Consider the following 17,253-nt stretch of genomic DNA (forward strand, 5'->3'; position numbering starts at 1 on the left):
CATCTTGCCATCTTAATGTAATACATGTATCACTAGCCACTTTAAACTATGCCACTTTATGTTTACATACCCTACATTACTCATCTCATATGTATATACTGTACTCTATACCATCTACTGCATCTTGCCTATGCTGTTCTGTACCATCACTCATTCATATATCTTTATGTACATATTCTTTATCCCTTTACACTTGTGTGTATAAGGTAGTAGTTGTGGAATTGTTAGGTTAGATTACTTGTTGGTTATTACTGCATTGTCGGAACTAGAAGCACAAGCATTTCGCTACACTCGCATTAACATCTGCTAACCATGTGTATGTGACAAATACAATTTGATTTGATTTAAATGATTTAACGTCCTATATGATTTGCTCAAAATGTGTTTTGAGTACAGTATACTGCCATCCACTTGGTATAAGTCTAAAGTGAATCCCATTCCCAAATCTTTAACAAACGACCCGAGAATGCCACTGAACTATAGAGGCATAGGTTTATTAAGTACGGTTTATAAATTATATTCATCCATCCACAACAATAGGCGAATTACATTTTTGGAGGACCAAAACGTTCTGGTGGAAGAACAAAATGTTTTTTTGTAAATCCAGAGCCCGTATAGGTCATATCTTCTCGGTCTGTACAATAATTAGAAATAGATTACATGAAGAGAAGCCTACTTTTGCATCTTTCATTGATTTCCAGAAAGCTTTTGATTTTGTAAATAGGGATCTTTATCCTATAGTTTGTTAAAGACTGGGGTTGATGGGAAATTGAATCAAGCAATCCAGTCTCTTTACAAAGTACGAATTGCTTGTGTGCGTGTTAATGAATATCGTACAGATTGGGTAGCAGTTGAAAAACTAGTTTTAATGACTTCAACCTAAGTGTATGTAAACTTCCGACTTCAACTGTATGTGTACATATGCAGTGTGTACAGTTGAAGTCGGAAGTTTACATACACTTAGGTTGGAGTCATTAAAACCCGTTTTTCAACCACTCCACAAATTTCTTGTTAACAATCTATAGTTTTGGCAAGTCGGTTAGGACTTCTACTTTGTGCATGACACAAGTCATTTTTCCAACAATCGTTTACAGACAGATTATTTCACGTGTAATTCACTGTATCACAATTCCAGTGGGTCAGAAGTTTACATACACTAAGTTGACTGTGCCTTCAAACAGCTTGGAAAATTTCAGGAAATGATGTCATGACTTTAGAAGCTTCTGATAGGCTAATTGACATACTTTTTTGTCGATTGGAGGTGTACCTGTGGATGTATTTCAAGGCCTACCTTCAAACTCAGTGTCTCTTTGCTTGACATCATGGGAAAATCGAAAGAAATCAGCCAAAACCTCAGAAAAAAATTGTAGACCTCCACAAGTCTGGTTCATCCTTGGGAGCAATTTCCAAACACTTGAAGGTACCACGTTCATCTGTACAAACAATAGTACGCAAGTATAAACACCATGGGACCACGCAGCCGTCATACCGCTCAGGAAGGAGGCGCATTCTGTCTCCTTGAGATTAATGTACTTTGGTGCGAAAAGTGAAAATCAATCCCAGAACAACAGCAAAGGACCTTGTGACCTTGTGCTGGAGGAAACAGGTACAAAAGTATCTATTTCCACAGTAAAACGAGACCTATATCGACATAACCTGAAAGGCCTCTCAGCAAGGAAGAAGCCACTGCTCCAAAACCGCCATAAAAAAAGCCAGACTACGGTTTGCAACTGCACATGGGGACAAAGATCATACTTTTTGGAGAAATGTCCTCTGGTCTGATGAAACAAAAAGTGAACTGTTTGGCCATAATGACCATCGTCATGTTTGGAGGAAAAAGGGGGAGGCTTGCAAGCCGAAGAACACCATCCGAACCAGCGCCACTGGCGCCCTGTGCTCTTCACAGATGAAAGCAGGTTCACACTGAGCACGTGACAGACGTGACAGAGTCTGGAGACGCCGTGTAAAACGTTCTGCTGCCTGCAACATCCTCCAGCATGACCGATTTGGCTGTGGGTCAGTCATGGTGTGGGGTGGCATTTCTTTGGGTGCCGCACAGCCCTCCATGTGCTCGCCAGAGGTAGCCTGACTGCCATTAGGTACCGAGATGAGATCCTCAGACCCCTTGTGAGACCATATGCTGGTGCGGTTGGCCCTGGGTTCCTCCTAATGCAAGACAATGCTAGACCTCATGTGGCTGGAGTGTGTTAGCAGTTCCTGCAAGAGGAAGGCATTGATGCTATGGACTGGCCCGCCCGTTCCCCAGACCTGAATCCAATTGAGCACATCTGGGACATCATGTCTCGCTCCATCCACCAACGCCACGTTGCACCACAGACTGTCCAGGAGTTGGCGGATGCTTTAGTCCAGGTCTGGGAGGAGATCCCTCAGGAGACCATCCGCCACCTCATCAGGTGCATGCCCAGGCGTTGTAGGGAGGTCATACAGGCACGTGGAGGCCATACACACTACTGAGCCTCATTTTGACTTGTTTTAAGGACATTACATCAAAGTTGGATCAGCCTGTAGTGTGGTTTTCCACTTTAATTTTGAGTGTGACTCCAAATCCAGACCTCCATGGGTTGATAAATTTGATTTCCATTGATAATTTTTGTGCGATTTTGTTGTCATCACATTCAACTATGTAAAGAAAAAAGTATTTAATAAGACTATTTCATTCATTCAGATCTAGGATGTGTTATTTTAGTGTTCCCTTTATTTTTTTGAGCAGTGTATATATAAAAAATACATATATAAAAAAATGCACTCTTTATGTGATGCACAATGCAGAGAATGCCAGAAGAAGAATTATAATTTAATTACCATAGTGAATTATTGTAATGTTTGTTTATCTGTCAATTAATCCCGTAAGGGATGGGTTGCCAAATGGCGATTTGACACGAAAATAAAATGTCCTTCATTAATTAATTCATTGATTCATTCTACACACAATCTCTCCCTCTGTCACTCTACAGTCTAATCTCCTTAGTTCTCTGGGTGGATTCTGTGACAGACACGAAGGTCCTGCTTGATTTCTGCGGCTGGCTGTGGGTGTGTTGAGAGAGAGAGACTCACCCCAACAGTCTGCGTTTTCTATTAGAGTCTCCTTCTCTCTCTCCTCCAGGAAGACAGAAGTAGAAAAACAGTGGATTTAAAAAAGGCTCTCGGTCCATAGACTCAGTTAATGAATGTGAATGGCCCTAAGCAAGGTATTCATCCTCAAGGCTAAGACTGATGTCAGTGGAATCGCCTGTTTGGATGTGTGATGTGCATCAAACAGTTCATTCTGAATAGGAGTTGCAGTATAAGTATAACGTAGACTTAACAGGCAAGGAATATTGCAAAGTCTATACACCCATGAACAGGAGGGGAAAAGCATATATTTATTTTGTTTGACATTATACCTTACTATTCAGTATGGGCATGCACATATGCAGTATGTTTGTATGATACCCATGACCTAGTATTTTCTGTAATAATAACCAATGATTATCTCTGCTCCCCTGCTTCCCCCACTCACCCTCCCTCCCTCTCCACTCTCTCTTCCTCTCCTTCTCTCCAGGTCCACCTGGGTCTCCAGGTGGGGTGCGCGTGGAGGAGATCAGGGATAAGAGTGTGCGTCTGATCTGGAGCCGAGGTACAGACAACCACAGCCCCATCTCTAAATACACTATCCAGGGCCGGGACTCGTTCTCTCAGGAGGACTGGAGAGATGCCACCACATGTAAGTCAAATAAATAAAGGACATACAGTACCAGTCAAAAGTTTGGATCTACTCATTCCAGAGTTTTTCTTTATTTGTATTATTTTCTACATTGTAGAATAATAGGGAAGACATCAAAACTATGGAATAACACATATGGAATCATGTAGTAACCAAAAAAAGTGTTAAACAAATTCAAATATTTATTTGAGATTCTTCAAAGTAGCCACCTTTTACCTTGATGACAGCGCTGCATACGCTTGGCATTCTCTCAACCAGCTTCATGAGGTAGTCACCTGGAATGCCTTTTCATTAACAGGTGTACCTTGTTAAAAGTTAATTTGTGGAATTTCTTTCCTTCTTAATGCGTTTGAGCCAATCAGTTGTGTTGTGACAAGGTAGGGGTGGTATACAGAAGATAGCCCTATTTGGTAAAAGACCAAGTCCATATTATGGCAAGAACAGCTCAAATAAGCAAAGAGAAACGACAGTCAATCATTACTTCAAGACATGAAGGTCAGTCAATGCGGAAAATGTCAAGAACCTTTAAAGTTTTTTCAAGTGCAGTGGCAAAAACCATCAAGCGCTGTGATGAAACTGGCTCTCATGAGGAACGACACAGGAAAGGAAGACCCAGAATTACCTCTGCTGCAGAGGATACGTTCATTAGAGTTAACTACACCTCAGATTGCAGCCCAAATAAATGCTTTACAGATTTCAAGTAATAGACACATCTCAACATCAACTGTTTAGAGGAGACTGTGTGAATCAGGCCTTCATGGTCGAATTGCTGCTAAGAAACCATTACTGAAGGACACCAATAATAAGAAGAGACTTGCTTGGGCCAAGAAACATGATCAATGGACAATAGACCGGTGGAAATCTGTCCTTTGGTCTGACGGGTTCAAATTTGAGATTTTTGGTTCCAACTGCCATGTCTTTGTGAGATGCAGAGTAGGCGAACGGATGATCACGGTGGGAACCACACAAGCGGAGAAGCATGGAGGAGGGGGTGTGATGGTGTGGGGGTGCTTTGCTGGTGACAGTGTCTGTGATTTATTTAGAATTCAAGGCACACTTAACCAGCATGGCTACCACAACATTCTGCAGCGATACGCCATCCCATCTGGTTTGTGCTTAGTGGGACTATCATTTGTTCTTCAACTGGACAATGACCCAACACAACTCCAGGCTGTGTAAGGGCTATTTGACCAAGAAGGAGAGTGATGGAGTGCTGCATCAGATGACCTGGCCTCCACAATCACCCGACCTCAACCCAATTGAGATTGTTTGGGATGAGTTGGACCGCAGAGTGAAGGAAAAACAGAGAACAAGTGTTCAACGTATGTGGGAACTCCTTCCAGACTGTAGGGAAAAGCATTCCAGGTGAAGCTGGTTGAGAGAATGCCAAGAGTTTGCAAAGCTGTCATCAAGGCAAAGGGTGGCTACTTTGAAGAATCTCAAATATAAAATATATTTTGATTTGTTTAACACTTTTTTGGTTACTGCATGATTCCATATGTGTTATTTCATAGTTTTGATGTCTTAACTATTATTCTACAAAGTAGAAAATAGCAAAAATAAAGAAAAACCCTTGAATGTTTAGGTTAGTCCAAACTTTTTACTGGTACTGTACATCAAACTGTAGACGGTCAAATAAGTACCTTAAATGTGTAGGTCTTGCAGTTTGTGCTGCCGCTTTCAGAACCCATACTAGTGTCTCCTCTCCAACCTTTTTCTGTCTCTCTCCTACTGTCTATCGGTCCAATAAAATACTTTATTTTTTTTTACTCCATGAACCCCAAATTCTGGTCAAATAAACTAACACTGCTGTGGAGACTGCTGTGGTGCCACTCTGGCTGGCTAAGTGCCAGATACATACAGTGCTTTCGGGAAAGTATTCAGACCCCTTCACTTTTTCCACATTTTGTGACATTACAGCCTTCTTCTAAATTGGATTAAATAAATAAAAAATCTATCTACACACAATACCCCATGACATAGCAAAAACTGTTTTTTAGAAGCGCCAGATATCCTGTCTAGGATCAGCGTGGCGCTAGCGGCACACCCCCCCCCCCCCCACTGAAAAACCAGTGCCGCGAAATTCAAAAAAAATATTTTTTTAAAATATTTAACTTTCACACATTAAAGTCCAATACAGCTAATGAAAGACACAGATCTTGTGAATCCAGTCAACATTTCCGATTTTTAAAATGTTTTACAGGGAAGACACAATATGTAAAGATGTACATCTATTACCTAAAAACACATTAGCATAATCCACCATCTTTTATTTGTCCACCAACACCAGTAGCCATCACCAATTCGGCTAAACTAAGATATTTATAGCCCCTAACCAAGAAAAAAACTCATTAGATGACAGTCTGATAACATATTTATGGTATGGGATAGGTTTTGTTAGAAAAAAGTGCATATTTCAGGTAGATGGCATAGTTTACAATTGCACCCACCATCACAAATGGACTAGAATAATTACAATGAGCAACGTGTGTACCTAACTACTAATCATCAAACATTTCGTAAAAATACACAGCATACACGAATCGAAAGACACAGATCCTGTGAATACAGACAATATTTCAGATTTTCTAAGTGTCTTACAGCGAAAACACAATAAATCGTTATATTAGCTTAGCACATAGCAATTAGCAGCCCAGCATTGATTCTAGCCAAAGTGAGCGATAAAAGTCAACATCGCCAAAAGATATTAATTTTTTCACTAACCTTCTCAGAATTCTTCCGATGACACTCCTGTAACATCACATTACAACATGCATATACAGTTTGATCGAAAATGTTTATATTTAGCCACCAAAATCATGGTTAGACAATGTGAAATGTAGCTCAGCTGGTCAGAAAATGTCCTTGCGCCACTTAGACAGTGATCTACTCTTATACATAAATACTCATAAACGTGACTAAAAAATATAGGGTGGACAGGGATTGATAGACAATTTAATTCTTAATACAATTGCGTTATTACATTTTTTAATTTATCCTTACTTTTCAATACAGTTTGCGCCAAGCGAAGCTACGTCAAAAAACATGGCGTCCTAAGCCACTAAAATGTTTCGACAGAAACACGATTTATCATAATAAAAATGTCCTACCTTGAGCTGTTCTTCCATCAGTATCTTGGGCAAAGGATCCTTTCTTGGGAGAAATCGTCTTTTGGTGGAAAGCTGTCCTCTTGCCATGTGGAAATGTCAACTGCGTTCGGGATGAACTGAAAAGCGTGCCCAACTTTTCACATCGTTGCAAAAATAAATGTCCCAAAATCGCACTAAACGGATATAAATTGCTATAAAACGCTTTAAATTAACTACCTTATGATGTTTTTAACTCCTATAACGAGTGAAAAGATGACCGGAGAAATATAACAGGCTAAACTAACGCTTGGAACAGGTGCGCGCCGGTGTCCTCTAGGCTCATGACGCAGCTCCCAAAGAATGACTAGCTTCAGGGTTTTTTCATTTGTAGGGCCTGTGAACGCGCAATCGACCCCGTTGGAATCGTCATCACGTAAAGGCATCCAGGGGAAGACGTAAGAAGTGTCCGTATAGTCATAGCAACGACAGTGCCCTTTTAAATGACTTCAGAAGAGTGGCCAACATTTCTCAAATCTGACTCCATGTCAGGGAAATTGCTGTAGAATGGGCTCTGTTCCACTTAGAGACAAAATTTCAACTCCTATAGAAACTATAGACTGTTTTCTATCCAATAATAATAATAATATGCATATTGTACGATCAAGGATTTTGTGGGAAGCCGTTTAAAAAATTAGCCAAATTAGCATAAATAGTCTAAACAGCGCCCCCATCCCCAACAGGATATATGGTGGAGCTATTAAAGAAGCAAAACCTGCAGAGACCGAAACCACAAGTGTTCCGAATGTATGGAATGCGTCCTCACAGGCACCGTTTCATAAGTCCTAGGTCAGCATTTATATCAAATGGTCAGTAGCATCGAGGTAATACAACTTGTGTGAAAAAGACGTCCAAGTGCTGGCAGCATTTATACACACTATGTTATGATTGTTTGTCTGATACTTTTCTGAGGTGAAACTATGTGTTTCTATGTGTCTCTGTCTTAGGATGCTTTTCAGTCATTCAGTTTTTTATTGTTATTCTTGAGTTTTTTCTCCTCTTATGTTTGTTGTCGGAACTGGAAGCACAAGCATTTCGCTACACTCGCATTAACATCTGCTAACCATGTGTACGTGACAAATAAAATTTGATTTGATTTGTTTCGTAAACGCTTAAGTTTTTCTTTGTTTTCTTTCTTTCTTTCTTTCTTTTCTTTCTTTCGTTTTCTTTTTTCTGCAATGTGAACATTTCCATGTTCTGTGTAAATAAAGCTTGATTTGATTTGTAGCCCCTCCGGATGTGGAAGGAAATGCAGAGACAGCCACGGTGGTGGACTTGCTTCCCTGGACAGAGTATGAGTTCAGGGTGATAGCCACCAACACCCTGGGGACAGGAGACCCCAGCAGCCCCTCTCCCAAAGTCACCACGCTGGAGGCAGGTGAGTGGAACCGAACTGGTACGGAACCGCCATTGCATCATGAGTAACCTTGCCTTAGATATGAAAACTTGTCTTGGCTACCAGAGCTAATGTCTAGGCCAGTAGTCACCAACCTTTCCTGAGCCAAGATCACTTTCTGAGTCCAAAAGCAAGCCAAGATCTACCATTCAGATTTTTTTTAACATGACAAAAAAAAAAGTAAGCCTATGCAACATTAACCTATTAAAAACAGTAAAGTTTTTGCAGTAGGCTATAGGCCCAATACATTATCACTACATGTTGGCTATGCTTGAATTGCCCTGCCAATGTCGTTCTTCTCAGACCATTTAGAAATCACATTTAAAAATGTTGGGTATATGATCACACTGGTAATTGTATTCCTTGTGAGGCATAGCTGAGTGAGCATAATGATTTTCTATCATTTATTTTACTGGACTGATGGCCTGCATCTGATGGTCAGTTTAGGCAGGTAGGCTAACGGGTAGCCCTTTCCTGCAGTCAAATGACCGAATGGCCTCATGGGTGGAATGTTATTCATATTTTTCATAATTTCATAATTAATAAACATGATTATTTTTTAAATGCTGAAAATCCGGGGTTCTATGTCAAAAATCTTTGTTATATTTCCGTTTTCTGTGATGTATTATAAAGTGTCATATTGAATACATTTCAACTCTATATCTGACAAGGTACGTCCATAACCATGTGTGTCAGGTGCATACTTTTGTTTCAAAGTAAATTTGTTTAAGACTACCAAGAAATACTCTGTGTGACCCTGATTTACCCCACTGCAGTAAAAGGTTAAAAGCGTTGGGCCAGTAACGAAAGGTTGCTTGTTTAAATCCCAGAGCTGGCAAAGTGGAAAAATTGTCCGCTCTGCCCTTGAGCAAGGCCCCCCAACAACAACTGCTTCCCGGACGCTGATGCCGTCGATTAAGGCAGCTCTCCGCACCTCTCTGGTTCTGAGAGGTTGGGTTAAATGCGGAAGACACATTACATTTGAATGCATTCATTTGTGACTAGGTATCCCCCTTTCTCCAGTCTGAGGAGAGGGAGGTAGAGAGAGGGCAGCGGTGAGGCTGCCTCTCACCCGACTCACCGTCCCTCTGCTCGCTCTCTGCTGAGAAAAGGGGACACGCGGTCTTCCAGCTGATGGCGAAACTCAAGTCGCACAGCATTATTTCTGCCTCATGCACCAGTTCATGTTGTTACTCCTATGACCAGAGAAAGTGAAATATTCCTTGATATTAAAGGAGACACAAACCGCTAATAATACAGTAGCAACGCAAGCTAATCGAAACACTTTGCTATACTCATTCATTACTGCTGCGGTGCTGGTTGTAGTGTGTGTGAAAGTAGGGAGAGCACACATTTTATGGCTTCTAAAAGTGTTGAGCAAAGTGTTGACAGTGCTGAGTAACAACTTAAGCATGAACTTACTTATAAAAACAGCAGCTCTTTGCCGTATTCATTGAGTCTCTCTCTAGTCATGGTTTTAAACGTTTTGAAGTCTCACAGTATCAACTTTGCTGTGCACGCCAGGCTTCTTTCTACAGCCTATGGTTCGAGGAAACTGTGCAAACACGGTGATCTGAGCTATCTGATTGGCCAGCGGTAGACCTATAGGTTCACTTGATTTGCTCTCTAGGACTGCCGGGTCGGGTATGCGGAGTTCTACCTTCAGACACATGAAATGGTTCAAAATGGGAACTCTTTGCCTTCCCGGCGCAAGAGCTTCTGAATCAAATGTACCTACTGCCAACTGCGATAAATAAATAAAATATATATTTTTTTAACATAAATGTTTGGCGATCGACTACGAATGCCATGGAGATCACTATCAACCGGTTGGTGACCACTGGCCTAGGCTTGAGCTCAGCAGGAGATCTGGAGATCTGCTTTTGAACTGGAGATCTGCTTTTGAACCCCAGTCGGCCATATGAGCTAATTTAAGTTCAACATTGGAAAAAATAGGCCATAGTGGAACCTTTCTACACACATGAGATAAGACTGAGCTGTAAGCAGAGCAGGAAAGAGCTGTAGCATTTCTACCCCCACAGTGTGGCATCGGTCCCATATGAACATTAAGGTGTTGCACTTGGCAGCATTAGTGACAGTGATATGGTATTTGCAAAGCCAATGCTGCATCAGTACGGGTGCTAGTGGAAGGGTACAGTATGTGTTGTTTGGCATTGTACTGTGTGGACAATGGCCCATATTCACAAAGTGTCTCAAAGTAGCAGTGCTGATCTAGGATCTCGTTTGACCTTTTAGATCATAACGAATATGATTAAAATGGACAGGCTGGATCCTAGTCTGATGTGCTTTGTGAATACTGGCCTGCGAATGTGAACTCAGATCTTGGCGTTTTGCTTTTAGTTCCTGTGGTGGCTCCCTCAGACATCGGCGGCGGTGGCGGGAACAGCAGGGAGCTGACCATAACTTGGACGGTAGGTCGAGCCAATACTTTTTCCCCCGGTCTCTGCCAGGGTGAACTATGACCACAAACTTCCCTCCTTCAACTTCCCTCCTAAATCTGATCTGACAGCAGCCAGGAGCAAGCCAACGGAGACAAGCATTGGCAGAAGTTTTGCACATGCAAAATACATTTCGTCTTTGCCTTTTTTTCCCTCTCTCCTCTTTGCAAGGCAGTGCAAAACACCTGTGAAAAGTACGGTGGCTATATTCATGGAGGAAGACACATCCCACCACAGCACATTCATAACCGTACGGTTTGACGGATAAAGACTGGTATCCAGAAAGGCTTTTGTATCGGTCTCTCGCTCGTTTACACTCACACCAGCAAATCTACCAGGGATAGATATCAAGCGTTAGCTAGCCTCCGTTTCTCTGCTGCCCCCTTTTGACAAATTCCTATTGCGCTCCTGGGCAAATTGCCTTTTCCTTGCTCGAAGCCTGGCAGCATCGATCCCACAGCAGTTGGTCGATGTGATGAGGCCTTGTGTCTTTAAAGGTTAACTGTGTGCGCTTAGAGGTTAGCGGTGTCTGATGCATGTACGTCACGCAGAACATATGGTCTGATGGTGCCTGAGCCAAGCGGGGAGACGAGGCATGGGGAGAGGGTGTTGGTCTAATAATAAGAGTGTCAGAACTTTGGAATAAACACTGTGTCAGTAACACAGTCGTCGTGTTTACTAGAATAGTATTATATATTATATAAACATGCTTTAGAGTGATGATAAGCCCTTATTTTGGGTCTGGCCATTGTCTTGTCACTCAGCATAACTCTGTCTGCAAGGATGTCTTTCTTGCTGTGGATATTTCTGTTATTCTTAGTCTTTCAACTCTCGTTCCTATTCCGTCTACCTCCAGCCGGTGCAGCCACAGTACTACTATGGACGTAACTTTGGCTACATCATCGCCTTCAAGCCCCGGGATGGCTACGAGTGGAGGAAGGTGACTGTGGCAGACCCCGAGGCTAAACACTACGTCCACAAAGACTCCTCCATCCTCGCCTCCACAGAGTTTGAGGTCAAAGTCAAGGCCTTCAACAGCAAAGGGGAAGGACCCTATAGTCTCATGGCTGTCGTCTACTCTGCGCGGGACGGTAAGCACAGATCTAGGATCATCTTACTCCTAAGCCCAACCGCAAGCGTAGGTGGGAAAACAGGGGAAACTGACCCCAGATTATTGTACTCTGTCAGCAGCATAGAGAGAGCTGGGCTCTTCAGAACGCCACGCCTTCATATCAACTGTTTCAATCTGTCAGTGTCAATTATTTATCAGCACGGTGACTTTTTAATGGAGCGGGATATACTTAATAACTAATCCCAAAGATGAATGTGAAGAATTGTACCCTTAGAATGTGAACCCTCCCTACCCTCTCTCCCCACCTCTCTTCCTCCCTCCGTTCCCCGCCCTCATCAGAGTAGGATTATCGTGATCTTTGTGGCATGAGCCAGAAAGCTGATTATTCGCCCCAAGGATGCCAAGCATTTAGCCCACTTATTAACTTCAGCTGACAGACAATCAAGATAGCCACTACGGAGAGATGCTCGGTTGCCGTGGTAACGCTCGTTGGGAGTGTAAAAGAAGGGCAGAAGCATTCAGTTAAGCCCGATGACGTGTGCGTGAAGGTTTCTCGGGCGCGGCTCCCCGCGTGAGATTTAAACATCAAAGGAAGGACAGCGAATACTCTGAGAGTGTGCCATGGGTCGTAACTCAGAGGAAAGTGTTTGTTGGAGAGCAGAAAGAATGTGATGAGAGAGATTTCTGTCACTGAGTTTGTTCTAGGTCATGATTAATGCCTGTTAACAGATGCCTCCTTACCAAGACTGGGGGAGGTCTGCATGAACAGGTCAGACTTGGTGCCAACATGAAGTAAACATGAAGTAAAGTGAAAGAAAAACTATATTCATATAAAATTGATAGTTACTGTAGGTGGGTATATGGAGGAAATACTTTTACAGGGTCTCTCTCTCTCTGTCTTATAGTATCTTAAATTATCTATCTGTGTGTGCCACCAGTGCCATCTAAAGCCCCTACTAGTGTGGGGGCCAGGGCGCTGTCCGCCACTGAGGCCATCGTGTGGTGGCTTCCTGTCACTCAGCACACCGTAGAAGGCTACCAGGTCAGTACTATGTGTCTGTGTCTATGAGGAGTAACATGACTGTTTATCAGATAGAAGTAGAAGCGACCTGTCTGCACCAACCCAGAGTCCTCCAAACAATGGACAAACCCTGAGTACTGAGTTGTATTTGATCCAGTACAATCAGCTAATAGTCGTTACCATATTATTTTACCAGGAAGTATTTAGGCCCTAGAATATTATATACAGTATATTGAGTCTCTGTGGCCGTCTCCTTCTTCTCCTGTCCAGGTGCGGTACTGGAGGAAGGCGGAGGACAGCGAGACGTCCAGTCAGAGGGTGGTGGTGTCCAGCAGAGAGAACCAGACCAGGCTGGATAATATGACCCCAGACTCCCACTACCTCGTAGAGGTCAAGGCCTACAATGCAGCCGGATACGGACCCAGCAGCCAACACTTGCAGATCTACACCAAGAAAGCCCGTACGTATTTTTATCTCCAGGGCTTGTTTCCTGGAAATAAATGAAAACTACTCTTAGACTAAAACATTTTTTCAATGGAGTTTCTCTATTGAAAGTGTCTTAGTGGTGGACTAGGCTTAATCTGTGTCGGTGAGACTGGTCCACAGCTAAATAATCGTCAGCATATTCTGAGTTATGTACCGCAAAAGTGTGATCTCACTGATTCTGTTTGATTGTCACATGATCCTTACACTGTAGAACAATTTTTCTTCTGTTTTTCGCCAGCCCCAAGCCGGCCTCCTAAAATAATCAGTAAAAAGCTGAAAGGAACGTCAGTAAACATCGCCTGGGAACATGTCGAACCCTTGGCCAACGAATCAACAATAGATGGCTACAAGGTGGGTACAGTTTTTACAAATGCACGGAAGCTTGTAGTGTAGTCAACAACAAAAGAAGAAGGGCTGTACTTCAGATCAACACATAGTCTCTCTCCAGCATCTGCCGCATACGCACATGAGACGTAACAGATGTCTTAAAGCTACAGCTTTCAAAACTCAACCAAGCTAGAAGGTCCACATTAACTCGACACAACATACAGTTGACTCAAGTGCCTTTCTCATACACTGCAAAAAGTGAAATCTAAGCAAGCCTAAATATCTTATATTGAAGTGATAATTCACTTTTTACCAAGTTAAATAATCTAACATCATTGGCCGATAGTTTTGCTTATTTTAACCAAATAAAAAGGCGTATTACAAGTAAGGGAACCAAAGCCTCCTTCCCAGAGAATCTTAACACGTACGATGGTCGCTTCGAGGCGGACAATACCGAGCCGTCCAGGAAGACTCTCGCTGCTCCGTACGACCAGGTGCTTTCGCTCTCTAAAGCTGACGTGAGGAAAACCCTCAAAAGAGTAAATACTCACAAAGCTGCCAGCCCAGATGGCATCCCTGGCCGCATCCTCAGAGTGTGTTCTGACCAGCTGGCGGGCGTCTTCTCGGACATATTCAACCTGTCCCAGGCCGTAGTGCCCACCTGCTTCAAGGACACCACCATCATCCCAGTGCCCAAGAAGAACAAGGTATCATGCCCAAATCGCCCTGTCGCACTCACCCCGCTCATCATGAAGTGCTTCAAGGGCCTGGTCATGGCCCACGTTAAGGCCAGCACGCCAGGCACACTGGACCCACTCCAATTTGCCTACCGCTCCAACAGATCCATGGTAGATGCCATTTCTATCACTATTCACATGGCCGTAACACATCGAGGCAAGAGGAACACCTGTGTGAGCTTACTGATCATTGACTACAGTTTAGCAGTCAACACTATTGTTCCCTCCAAGCTTGACCCGCTGCAACATCAAGTTTGCTGACGAAACCACGGTGGTAAGGCCTCATAGCCAACCATGAAGAGTCGGCCTATAGAGAGGAGGTAAGCGGAATTGTGGTGCCAGGCCCACAACCTCTCCCTCGACGTCAGCAAAACAAAGGACTTAATTGTTGACTTCAGGAAGCAGAGGAGGGAACATTCCCCGATCCACATCGATGGGACTGCAGTAGAGCGAGGGAGACGTTTTAAGTTCCTTGGCGTCCACATTACCGAGGACTTGACATGGACCAACAGCACCACCACTCTTGTCAAGAGGGCGCAACAGCATCTCTACTTCCTAAGGCTGTCAAATTAAGGCTGAAATTTGGCATGCCACCCCGGGTCCTCTCCTAATACTACCTTCTTCGCCATTGAGAGCGTCCTGACCAGTTGCATCACGGCCTGGGACGGGGGAAACGCTCCATCCACGACCGAAAGGCCCTCCAACGGGTGAAGACGGTCCAGTACAACACCGGGACCGTGTTCCCACCCATCCAGGACATCTAGTCGAAGCAGTGTGGAAGGCTGGCAGCATCCTTACTGTCGAGCAGACGGTATTGGAGTATGAGGTCTGATGCCAACAGGCTCAGAGACCAACAGGCTCTATCTACAAGCGAGAGAGTCGGCAGAGAGCTGGCCCCTCTAGACTAGTCACCTGCACTGACCTGCACCGACTCTCTGTACCTTAGCACACATGCACTCACTCATTCATACACTCACATAGATATACAGTGGCAAGAAGAATTATGTGAACCCTTGGTAATTACCTGGATTTCTTCATACATTTGTCATCAAATTGGATCTGATCTTAATTTAAGTCACAACAATGGACAAACACAGTGTGCTTAAACTAATAACACACAACTTTAACCGTTCACAGTGAAGGTTGGAACAAGTATGTGAACCCCTAGGCTAATGACTTCTCCAAAAGCTAATTGGAGTCAGCTAACCTGGAGTCCAATCAATGAGACGAGATTGGAGATGTTGGTTAGAGCTGCCCTACTCTATAAAAAGAGTTTGCTATTCACAAGAAGCATTGCCTGATGTGAACCATGCCTCGAACAAAATCTCAGAAGACCTAAGATTAGGAATTGTTGACTTGCATAAAGCTGGAAAGTGTTACAAATGTATCTCTAAAAGCCTTGATATTCATCAGTCCACGGTAAGACAAATTGTCTAAAATGTTGAAAGTTCAGCACTGTTGCTACTCTCCCTTGGAGTGGCCGTCCTGCAAAGATGACTGCAAGAGCACAGTGCAGAATGCTCAATGAGGTTAAGAAGAATCCTGGAGTATCAGGTAAAGACTTATGGAAATCTCTGGAACATGCTAACATCTCTGTTGACAAGTCTACAATACGTAAAACACTAAACAAGAATGGTGTTCATGGGAGGACACCATGGAAGAACCCATTGCTGTCCCAAAAAAACATTGCTGCACGTCTGAAGTTCGAAAAAGAGCACCTGGATGTTCCACAGCGGTACTGGCAAAATATTCTGTGGACAGATGAAACTAAAGTTGAGTTGTATGGAAGGAACACACAACACTATGTGTGGAGAAAAAAAGGCACAGCACACAAACATCAAAACCTCATCCCAACTGTAAAGTACGGTGGAGGGAGCGTCATGGTTTGGGACTGCTCTGCTGCCTCAGGGCCTGGACAGCTTGCTATCATCGACAGAAAAATGAATTCCCAAGTTTATCAAGACATTTTGCAGGAGAATGTAAGGCTATCTGTCCTCCAATTGAAGCTCAACAGAAGTTGGGTGATGCAACAGGACAACAACCCAAAACACAGAAGTGAATCAACAACAGAATGGCTTGAACAGAAGAAAATGTGCCTTCTGGAGTGGCCCAGTCAGAGTCCTGACCTCATCCTGATTGAGATGCTCTGGCATGACCTCAAGAGAACGGTTCACACCAGACATCCCAAGAATATTGCTGAAACTGAAACAGTTTTGTAAAGAGGAATGGTCTTCCTGACCGTTGTGCAAGTCTGATCCGCAACTACAGAAAACGTTTGGTTGAGGTTATTGCTGCCAAAGGAGGGTCAACCAGTTATTAAATCCAAGGGTTCACATACTTTCCCCATCCTCCACTGTGTGTTCAATAAAGACATGAAAAAGTATAATCGTTTGTGTGTTATTAGTTTAAGCAGACTGTGTTTGTCTATTGTTGTGACTAAGATGAAGATCAGATCAAATTGTATGACCATTTTATGCAGAACTCCAGGTATTTCCAAAGGGTTCACATACTTTTTCTTGCCACTGTACACTCATACACACACGCACGCACACACATACACACACACACACACACACATACATTGATGCTACACACATCACAACTGCTGCTACAAGATTGCTAAATACTTCACAATTTAAAACACATGCCCACCAATCCCCCTTCCCCAAAACACATTTAAATATTGGGCTATAAATTGTGCCTTCCTGTATTACACTATAATGTTTATTCTATTCTACTGAGCCATTTATTTTATGTTCATATTCTTATCTTTTATTATTTATTATTGTTGTTGCATTGTCGAGAAGGAACCTGCAAGTAAGCATTTCGTTGGACAGTGTATACCATGTGTATCCCATACATACAAGACGATTAAGGGAATTATC

General features: G+C 43.0%; 1 protein-coding gene across 3 annotated transcripts in view; it reads left to right on the forward strand.

Moving 5' to 3' along the window:
• The window catches only part of LOC129866679 (contactin-1a-like), a 120,953-nt gene that overhangs the window by 97,728 nt on the left and 5,972 nt on the right, over positions 1-17,253 (forward strand). For all 3 annotated transcript variants that reach the window (XM_055939482.1, XM_055939480.1, XM_055939481.1), the window contains exons 17-23: positions 3,563-3,724; positions 8,099-8,248; positions 10,628-10,698; positions 11,582-11,816; positions 12,736-12,839; positions 13,089-13,278; positions 13,543-13,655. In XM_055939482.1, coding sequence (XP_055795457.1) covers positions 3,563-3,724; positions 8,099-8,248; positions 10,628-10,698; positions 11,582-11,816; positions 12,736-12,839; positions 13,089-13,278; positions 13,543-13,655 — 1,025 coding nt within the window. The remainder of the gene's footprint in view (positions 1-3,562; positions 3,725-8,098; positions 8,249-10,627; positions 10,699-11,581; positions 11,817-12,735; positions 12,840-13,088; positions 13,279-13,542; positions 13,656-17,253) is intronic.

This window comes from Salvelinus fontinalis, chromosome 12 (genome assembly GCF_029448725.1).
Source record: "Salvelinus fontinalis isolate EN_2023a chromosome 12, ASM2944872v1, whole genome shotgun sequence".
Classification (NCBI taxonomy): Eukaryota; Metazoa; Chordata; class Actinopteri; order Salmoniformes; family Salmonidae; genus Salvelinus; species Salvelinus fontinalis.